At 45.1% G+C, this 10,545-nt stretch overlaps 1 protein-coding gene across 1 annotated transcript; it reads left to right on the plus strand.

The window, feature by feature from the left end:
* The first annotated feature begins 5,291 nt into the window (after window positions 1-5,291).
* LOC118884861 (protein FAM187B-like) lies at window positions 5,292-9,620 on the plus strand. The gene is made up of 2 exons (XM_036832976.1): window positions 5,292-6,001; window positions 9,233-9,620. The coding sequence occupies exons 1-2, from the start codon at window positions 5,292-5,294 to the stop codon at window positions 9,618-9,620; spliced, it is 1,098 nt and encodes a 365-aa protein (XP_036688871.1).
* The last annotated feature ends 925 nt before the right edge of the window (window positions 9,621-10,545 follow it).

A 10,545-nucleotide genomic window follows, 5' to 3' on the forward strand; every position in this document is an offset into this window, starting at 1 on the left:
ATATTTTCCTTTGTTGTAATGTCCTTATAAGTTTTTGGTATCAAGGTGATTCAGACCTCATCAAAGTTTGGAAGTGTTCCATCCTTTTTTATTTCTGGAAAGATTTTGAAAGATTTATGCCATTTCTTAATTGTTAAAAAATATCTGGAAAAATACACTGGTAAATCTCCCTGGGATTGGAGGGGGCTTGTGCATAAGTTTTAAATTACAGACTCAATGCCTTTAATAGTAAATATAGAATGGTTCAGTTTTTTCTTGTGCCAGCATTGTTGAGGTTTTCAATGAATTTACCCATTTAATCTAAATTTTCAGCAGTTTTGACCAAAACTATTTTGCAATATCCTCTTATTATCTTTTTATGCCAGTAATTTCTGTAGTAATGTCTCCTTTTTATTGTTACTGTTATTAGTTATTTAGGGCTTCTTTCTGGTTTTTTTCCCCTTGATCATTCTTGCTAGGGCTTTATAAATCTCATTCATCTTTTTAAAGAACCAACTTTTGGCTTGTTGATTTTCTTTATTGCACTTTTGTTTTCTATCAGTAGATTTCTGGTATTTGAGATGCTTGCTTAGATCTCCAAGTTTTATCCTTTTTTCTCCAGAGTATGTATTTAGGCTGTAAATTTCCCCCTAAGCACAACTTACCTGCATCCTGCAAGTTTTTATAAGTTATACTTTCATCTTTGGTCAGTTAAAAATACTTTCTGTTTTCAATTGTGATTTCTCTTTTGATCTATTAGTTATTTAGACATTTCATTGTATAGTTTTCAGATATCTGGGGACGTTCTTTGTTGTCTTTTTGTCATTTGTGTCTAGCTTAATTCCACTGACCAAAAAATGTGATTCTATTCCTTTAACGTTTATTGAGACTTGTTTTATGGCCTAGAATATGGTCAATTTTGGAAAATATTTCATATGAATGTGAAAAGAATGTATGTTCTGAAGTTAAGTGCAGAGTTCCATATATATGAATTAGGTCAAGTTTATATCATATGGTTCAAATCTTCTATATCTCTCCTAAATTTTTGTTTGCATGTTTAATTGTGGATTCGTCTATCTCAACATTTAGCACTATCAGGTTTTGCTTTATATACTTTTAGGTTCATACAAACTTAGGATGTCATTGTATCTTCCAGTTGGATTGACATTTTATAAAATGTCTCCTGCAAGTCTCTATTAATACTTTGACCCTTATATCTACTTTTGTTATTGGTATAACTACTACACCAGTTTTCTTTTAGCTAATGTTTGCATGACATTTTCCCATGTTTTTACTTTCAACTTTTCTATATTCTTTTATTTAAGGTGAATCTCTTTTAAGTAATATATATTTAGATTTTTGTTTTGGTATTAAGTCTGAAAATCTTTGTCTTTTAATTGGAGTATTTGGTTCATTTACTTTTAATGTAATTACTGATTTAGTTGGGTTTAAATCTACCATCTTCCTATTTGTTTTCTACTTGTTCTGTCTCTTCTTTAGTTATTTGGCCTTTTCTTGCTTTTGAATTCACCAAGTATTTTTTTAAATTGTCATTCCATTTTCTCCTCTATTAACTTATTAGATATGCATTCTTTTATCATTTACTCTAGAGCTTACATTAATTCTCACTTACTACAATCTAATATAAATTTGTACTTGTACCATTTCCTAGACAATACAGAGACCTTACAACCTTTTAGCTCCATTTACTCCCCTTCCATTTGTTGTACTCTTGTTATCAGGTATTTTTATTTTACATATATTTTAAACCCCACAAGACATTATTTTAAAACACTCTGAATATTAATTTAGTTTTAACCACATATTTATTCTTCTGGTGCTTTGCATTCCTGTATTACCTTGCATCCATTTGGGATCATTTTCCTGCTGGCTAGAGAATTCTCCTTAGTATTACCTTTAATGTGCTCTGCTGTGGTGAATTCTCTCAGCTTTCATCTGAAAGTATCTTTATTTTTTACCTCCATCTTTGAAGAATATTTTCATTGTGGTATATAGAATTCTATACATAGAATTCCAGATGGTAGTCATTTTCTTTTAGTGTTTTGAAGATGTTATTCCATTGTCTTTCTAACTTTCATTATGTCTGTTTAAAAGTCAATGTAGAGTGTTATGATTGTTGCTTTGAAAGTAGTGTATCTTTTTCTCCTCTGGCCATTTTTTAAATTTCCTCTTTTGTCTTCTGCAGTGTTTTCCTATAAATTGCCTAGGTGTGGTATTTTTTTTTTTGTCTTGTTTTGCTTTTGATATCTATCTATCTATCTATCTATCTATCTATCCTGTGTGGAGTTTGAAGACCTTCTTGAATTTGTGCCTTGATGTCTTTCATCAGTTTTGGAATATTTTCATTCAGTATCTCTTCAAGTATTACTTATGTTCCTGTCTCTCCTTTTCTTCTGAATCTCCATTTACGTAAGTGTTAGACTTTTTCACCATGTCCCATGTCTCTTAACACTCTTTTGTGTATTTTCCTATTGTTTTCCTTAGCATGCTTCAGTATAGATATTCTCTATGAACCCATATTTCATTTCCTCTCTTCTATTGTGTCCAAAAGATTGTTACCCCACCTAGTGAATCCTTAATTTCACAAATTTTATATTTTTATTCTAGTGTTTCCATTTGATTCTTCTATATAGATTCAAAATCCTCATCTTGTCCTCTCTTAGACATACTAATCTAAGTGTAGACTTTATCTTAAAGTCTACACTTGTTATTAGCAAAAGGGTAGTCTGATATAAGCTACTCAAATGTAGCAGTGAGCAGAAATCTCACGCATATTATTTAAAGAACAGCAGGGAATTTGGAGTCTCATGTGAAATGTCTTGGATTTTACATGTTGGTCACAGATTTAAATATTCTAAAAACACCTTAGGGAGGCCAATTAAAATATTTATTCAGACTGGCTCCAGCTAGTGTGACTTCTCACCTAGGTAAAGTGAAAGTTGGAAGTGAGCTTTCTCACAGTGTCCCCATAGCCCTGTTTACTTGTTTAGAAAAGATTCCCTGGGCTGAGGAGAGAGACAGAGAGGGAGAGAGATGGGGGGAAGCAAAAGGGGTATAAATGTTAATATGTCTCAGACAGAGGGTCTTTATAAAGTTCTGGGAAGCAGACAAAAACTCTAGATGGTTTTGTAGACCTGAGAGCAGAAGGGATGTGTGACCCACTCTCGGGGTGAGGGTGGCAGCAAGATAACGTAAGCATACAGCTTATGCCAAACACAGCCTGTAAAATTCCCACATGAGGTAGGGGCATGACCAAGAGAGCTCCCAGCCATTAGAAGCCAGGTAGAGGAAGGCAGGATATCTTAGCAAAGACCTAGATGAGCCTCCAACCTCACCCACTCAGCACTCTCCCCCTTGTCCTTTCCTCCTTAGTCACTCTGGCCTCCACACTCTTTACATATACTAATCAGGCAGCCATGTCAGGGTCCAGCCCTCTCCTGGAAATATCCTTCCTTTAAATACCCACATGGCTCTTTATCTCACCTCACTTAGGTGTTTGTGAAAGTTCCCCTCCTCAGAGAGTGTTCACACAGGCCTGCTCATCCCCTCTAAAATAACCCATCCCCACACACCAACATTTTACTTTCCATCCTCATTTCCCTGCTCTATTTTTCTCTTTAACAATTATTACATTTGATCCTCATTATTCAAGGATTCCACACTTGTGAATTCACCTACTCACTAAAATTTATTTGTAACCCCCAAGCCAATACCCACAGTGCTCTCATAGTCATTTGCAGACATGCACAGAGTGGTGAGAAAATTGAGTCACCTAACGATGCGCACTCCCAGCTGAGGCCAAACAAGGAGACCCTCTGCCTTCTTGTTTTAGCTCCCATACTGTGTTAGCAAGTATCCTTTTCGTGGTCTATTTAGTGCCATGTTTCTTGCATTTTTGTGCTTTCTATTGGTGATTTTGCTGTTTAAAATGGCTCCCAAGCATGGTGCTGAAATGTTCCTAAGTGCCTTATGAAGTAAATGCGTGCGTTAGATTAGCTTTGTTCAGGCATGAGTTACAGGGCTGTTGGCTACAACTTCAATGTTAATGGATCAACAGTATATAGTGTGTCTTTAAATAAAAACATACATAAAACAAGGTTATGTGTTGATCAGCTGATAAAAATACTGTGACCAAAGGCTTATAGGACCCTAACTTTGTATTTCTCCTACGACCACTGTTTCATTATCTTGTAATTCAGCGACTTTATAGAACATACTTCCATGAATAATGAGAATCTACTGTATCTGACATTATGTATTATATATTTGTTTATTATCTGTCTCTTCCACTAGAAGGTAAGCTCAAGAAGGGCAGAGGCTTTGTCTAAACTGTTCACTGCTTTGATTAGAATACTAACCAGCACATAGTAGGCATTCAGTAAACATTTGTGAAATGAGTGAACAATGGCAGGTCAAGCCTGCAAAATAATTATTTTTTAATATTGATTTATTTATTTGGTTGTACCAGGTCTTAGTTGCAGCAGGAGGGCTCCTTAGTTGCAATTCGCCAGCTCCTTAGTTGTGGCCTGTGGGCTCCTTAGTTGCAGCATGTGGGCTCCTTAGTTGTGGCATGTGAACTCTTAGTTGTGGCATGCATGTGGGATCTAGTTCCTGACCAGGGATCAAACCTGGGCCCCCTGCATTGGGAGCATGGAGTCTTATCCACTGTGCCACCAGGGAAGTCCCATAATTATTTTTAATTTGAGAACTGAGAAGAAGTTTAGGAAAGGGTTTGGGAAGTGGGCAACTGAGAAAAATATTTGTTTGTTTAAATGAATTGAGTCATGCAGATATCTGTGGGAGGACCAGCGTGTGCAAAAGTCCTGAGGCAGGAGCTCTTTACTTGCCTGATATGTTCAGGGGACTGCAGGGAGGCCAGCATGGCTGGAGCAGTTGGGTGGGGAAGGACAGGATGTCAGAAGGGAACCAGAGAAGTTTTATTCACCTCTCCATCCCTAGTACTAAGAAGTGTGCTCAGAACATAGTAGGTGTTCAGAAAAAACGTGTTGAATGTTCACATGTGACACTTTAACACCAAAGTAGGGGGATGGTAGAGAAAACCCTGAATAGACAAATTAGGTGTCCTGCTGACCAAGCAGAGTGGAAGGCTTGTCATAGAGATGAAATAAGATTGTTCACTTGTCACAGAACAAATGTGGGAATTGTGACCTCACATCCCATGGGGGTGGACTACAGTTCATCCTGCTGCCCAGGGCTGAGACCTGAGTTTCATGGATGACCTCACAAAGTCCAGGGTGGTGCCCAGCCCACTGCCACAGTCCCAGCACACCATGCTGCCCACCCTTTGGCTGCTGCTCAGCTTTGCTGCCCCGCTGCTGAGGTCCCACTTTTCCATCAGTTGTCCTAATCGGCATTGCCAACTGGCCCTGCTCTCAAACAATGACATCTTCCTGCACTGCAATGCCTCTGGGGCACAGTGGCAATTCTTCTTCCTGCCAGTCAAGACCCCCTGGACCAGCAACCCCTTCACTAACTCCAACATGGAAACAATGCCCGATGGCAGCCTTCTCATTAGAAATCCATTGCCCTTGCAGACAGGCTTCTACAACTGCCAGGACAAGGATGGCAAGAAAGTGGTACAGTACGAAATTGACTTCCAGGATATTGAAACCATACACATCACACACAAAGACCTGGGCCAAGAGCCCCTGCAGAATGAGAGCCTGAGTCTGGGTGGCAAGGAGCTCATCTTCACCCACTGGGAGCCCTGGCAGGGCTGTAACCGCTGTGGGGAGCCAGGTGAGCGCAAACGCCTGGGGTACTGCTACATCGAGGAGCCCCTGGAAACGCCCATGCCCTGCTGGCTCTATCTGGGAGATGTGAATCTGTGGTCCAGCCGCACGCGGCCTGAGATGCAGGTAGAAGCCTGCCACGTCCAGTGCACGTCATCAAATACGGAATACGTCACTTTTGACAACTTCAAGCTCAGTGAGAAGTTGGGATCTGCATGGCTCACCTGCCCCTTAGGATCTATCTACAGGTGATGGAAGCGAGTACCAGCCCTGCCCTTGGCCCCTTGCCAGGCTCTCCCCATCTGGGAGCCTTTGTGGGTTAATCTGTGCAGAGAGGGAGGGGTTCTACGTGGGTCAGCCCCGCAGGCTCTCTCCACTGGCTTCTTTAGATATTCCTTTGGCAAGAATCTCCTGGTGCCCACTGAGTCACACACAGGTAGAACGAGGACAGCTAACACAGAGGGAGTGCTCAGCTGACTCCGTGTCCAGCCCTGTGCTGGGTGGTGCTATGGACACGGCAGTCGTCAGACAGCTGCAGGCCTGGCCCTTAGGAAGCCCCCCAGCCCAGGTGGGGAGACGGCCCAGGGCAGTCAGGGCTTGGATGGGAGAAGCCCAGGCAAATGATGGGGCTGTGCCGGGGGTAGCCCGGGAAGCTGTGAGACTCTGAGGCCTCAGACTCATCTGGCAAGGTCAGCAAGCCCGGGAGGAGAGGACGGTGCCCCAGGGATGCCCATCAAGACCTGTGCCCTGGCGCTCCCATTCATGTTCTTGTCTACCTGCCTGGAGCCCCTGGGAAATCTCCCCGTCCTCTCGTTTTCCCCAGCCCACCTGCGCCTACCCCAGTAATAAGAACTACAGCCACTCACAGTGCTGCGCTTTCCCCATGGGCTGGTTCCTGGGCAAACTCTCTTAATAAACTCCAAGGAGGCCCATTTATAGATGGGGAAACTGCAGCTCAGAAGGGTGCAGTCCTTGCCTGGGGGAATCCGTGGCGGGAGGGGGCAGCGCAGACCCCACAGCTCACATACTTGGCCATGGGGACCCTGTTGCCCTCCTTCCCCGCTTGCCAGTGGCAGCCTCTTCCTTGCAACCGGGGAGCCAGAGCAACCTCTTGGGGCCTCTGCAGCCACAGGCTCTGTGGAGTCTGGCCTCACTGCCTCCATCTGGTTTTCTTTCCCTTGCTCATCCCAGCTGTCACTTCTATTCTTCTCTTTTTCTCTCTCTATCTTTTTGTCTCCCTTTCTCCTTTCTTCCTCCTCCTCAAAGTATAAAAGTAACACCTGCTTCCTTAAACAAGCCCACAATTCAGAAATGCAGGAATGTGCACGTACGTGAACCCTCCTCCCAACTAGACCGGGACACCTACTCTGTGTCTTTGCCAGATAAGGAGCACCCAAGTGCCCATCACAGGGAACTTAAGAAGAGAGGTCAGTGAGGCTTCAGGAATTGCCAGGTCTCTAGGGAGGCGAGGGGAGTAGAATTTCACGTGAGGTTTCTGCCTCGGGCTCTGGATTCAGCCAGGCCTGGGTTCCCGTCCTAGCCCTGCCACTTTCCTGCTGTGTGACTTTGAGCCTGTGGCTTCTCTCTGGGCCTCAGTTTCCCCATCTGTAGAATAAGGGTTGTATTAGTTTCCTACGGCCGCCGTAACAAAGTACCACAACTCAGGTGGCTTAAACCAACAGAAATTTCTTCTCTTACAGTTCTGCAGCCTAGAAGTCTGATCAAATTGTCCGCAGGGCCCTGTACCCTCTGAGATGCTGGGTAGAATCCCTCCTTGCCTCTTCCTAGTTTCTGGTGGTGGCCGGCAATTCTTGGCCTGCCTTGACTTGTAACAGCATCACTCCAGCCTCTGCCTCTGTCACCACCTGGCGTTCTCCCCGTGTGTCTGTGTCTCTGTGTCTCTTCTCCTTTTCTTATATGGATACAGATCATATTGGATTTAGGGCCCACCTGACTCCAATCTGGCCTCATTTGAACTAATTACATCTGCAACAACCCTATTTCCAAATAAGGTCACCTTCTGAGGTTCTGGTTAGGATATGAATTTGGGGAGTACAGAGGTCTTGCTGGCCCTGGCTTCTTGGGGTCATTGTGATCTCTAAGGGGGAAAAATGCCTGTAAAGACACTTACGACAGTGTCTGACACGGGGTTCCACACTCTAATAGGTGTTACTATTGCTTTTATGATCACTGGCCTTGTCAGTATTGTCTGTTGACAGTCCCCTCTGTTTCCCAGCCACAATCGGTGTGTTATATGCCTGATTCATGTATTCACTTATCACATTGTTCCCCGAGCATTTACAAGCCAAGCACTGTTCTAGGTACCGGAGATGCCATGAAGAACAAAACTGAAAAAGATACCTGCTCACAGAAACTAACACACCATTGTAAAACAATTATACTCCAATAAAGATGAAAAAAAAAAAAAAAAAAAAAGATACCCGCTCTCATGGAGAGATAAACCAATTACATGAATGAAACACAGTTATTATATTATATTATATTTTATTTTATTTTTGGTAGAAAAAAATATTTTATTGTAATAATCATTTATCACCATCATATAAATATCTGTACTAAGTATCTGTATGTTAAGTATAAACTTCTTTATAATTGCCACAAGAAAATTATAAACCAATTTCACTTATGAACATTGTTGGAAAAACTCAATAAAATTTAGCAAATTAAATACAACTCAGAGGAACGGCTGCTGGTGGTCTGGAGGAGTTGACAGCATCCTCAACTGACAACCAGCAAAGAAACGGAGACCTGTATCCTACAACCCTACAACCGCAAGGAACTGAATTCTGCCAGCAACCTGAACAAAGTTAGAAGGAAACACACAATAGTTTAGATGGTGATAAAGGAGGGGGAATGGGAGTGAGGGAGGTGAAAGTTTTAAATAAGGAGGTCAGGGAAAGTGTCTCTGAGAAGGTGCTATCAGCCAAGACTGAGAGAAGGTGAGAGAGTCCTGTGCCCTGAGGGAGAGCGTTTCAGGCCGAGGGAACGGCCAGGGCAAAGGCCCTGAGGCAGGGCTGTGTCCAGCATGTCAGAGGAACCTCTAGGAGGTGTGGCTGGGGCAGAGTGAATGCGGGAGAGCAGAGGAAATGGGGCCAGGCAGGTAAAGGGGGGCATGCATCAATTAGGGAGTGTCCTTGCTAATTCCTCCAAAGAACCCTCTGAGGTTGTGGCAGTCATGGCACCCCCAGGTTTCTTTGAGCCTTCAGATAGAGGCTCAAAGAGCTACAGAGGCATTTGGCCAAGTGGCCAGGGCAGTAAGGAGCAGGGCTCTGAGAGCTCCCAGCCATCCAGCCCCCATCCTCCCCTTACTCACTGCTGGGTCTCTCTCCTTGGAGGGGGTGCTCTGTTTACTGTTCCCAGGGAGAAGGGAGAAGGGTGCTGCCGTCTCCACCTCCTTTCAGACATCGGTCCCCCCTTCCTCTCTGGGGCGCTGCAGCTGACCTTGCCCTCCTTTGCAGGCCCATCATCTGGGAAGCCGACAACATCTCCCTGACCTGGAAGGACCAGCTCTCGGGCCAGGCTGTCAGCTCTGTGCTGGACACCTCCAACGGCGGCAGTCGGCTGCAGGTCTTCCAGCCAGCCACTTATAAGTGCTTCGTGCAGCAGGAGCTCTCAGCTCAATTCACCCCCAAGTCCGATCTGGATATACCGACGTCTCTGAGCACAGAAGACTTTGGACAACAGCCGGAGGTAGAGGAGGCCCAGAAAGGAAAGGCTGACTCCGTCCTCAAGGGGCTGAGGCTGATGCTGCTAGTGGGCACAGCCCTGGGCCTGCTTGGGGCGCTGCTCAAACTCTTCCACCCTTCCCGGGGCAGGAAGAGAAACCAGGTGTTGCTGGTGAAATAAAGCGAGCCCTCGGGGCCCAGGAGACCTGGCCTCCTGCGCCTTCATCGCCTTACTTGTCCTCCCATAGCTCCCGCCCTGGGCCCACCCACACCTCCCACTCTGAACGTGTGTGGACCAAAACAGACCCGGGGCCACAGCCAAGGGTGACTGACCTCTCCCTGGTCCAGGTCCTGCTCTGTTAACTCACTCGCAATCCCCATGCCACAGATGAGGAAACTGAGGCTAGACTACCTGTCTAGTCATTGGGTGGGGGGCGGGGCGCCAGTTCAAACCCAGGTTGCCTGGCTCAAGCCTCGTGCTCCGGGAGGAAGGGAGGGGTGCAATGAGGCCATTTTGGGGACGAGTCCCTGGGTGTGTAAATTGTAGCCACCTCACTCACCACTCTCCCAAGGAAGAGGGCGGGGACGGGGGGTGGGAGTGGGTCACCCTCAGCCCCCCCAGATCTGCACTGAACTGCTGCCTTTCCTTGCCCATCCCTTGCTCCCACCTTGCCTCAGTGGTGCCTAGGGCCTCCAGGCCTCGCCATAGCTCCCCAAGTTAGAGGTGCCACCAGAGTGGTGGCCCGGGCAGCAGACACGCATCACCCTTCCTGGCTCTTGCAGTGGAGAGAGCTCCCTCGGACACCCCAGAAAGGGGAGACAGGCCCCTCCACTGGGACAAGGCACCAGGCCTGGCCCAGCTGACCTGTGGGAATCACCAGTCCCAGCTGTTCCCAAAAATGTTATACACTATTTAGCAGGGTGCAAGTGTCAGAAATAAAATATTAATGCCTTGTAAAATTCATGGCCCTGCTATTCCATTGTGAAGCAACAACAAGGCAGATCTGAAACTTCCAGAACTTCTGCCCCTGAGGAGAGGGCGCTCACCCCTCACATCCAAGACACCATTGCCAAAACACCTAAGGCTTCACGTGGTGCCCAGAGAT

Source organism: Balaenoptera musculus, chromosome 19, assembly GCF_009873245.2.
Source record: "Balaenoptera musculus isolate JJ_BM4_2016_0621 chromosome 19, mBalMus1.pri.v3, whole genome shotgun sequence".
Taxonomy (NCBI): Eukaryota; Metazoa; Chordata; class Mammalia; order Artiodactyla; family Balaenopteridae; genus Balaenoptera; species Balaenoptera musculus.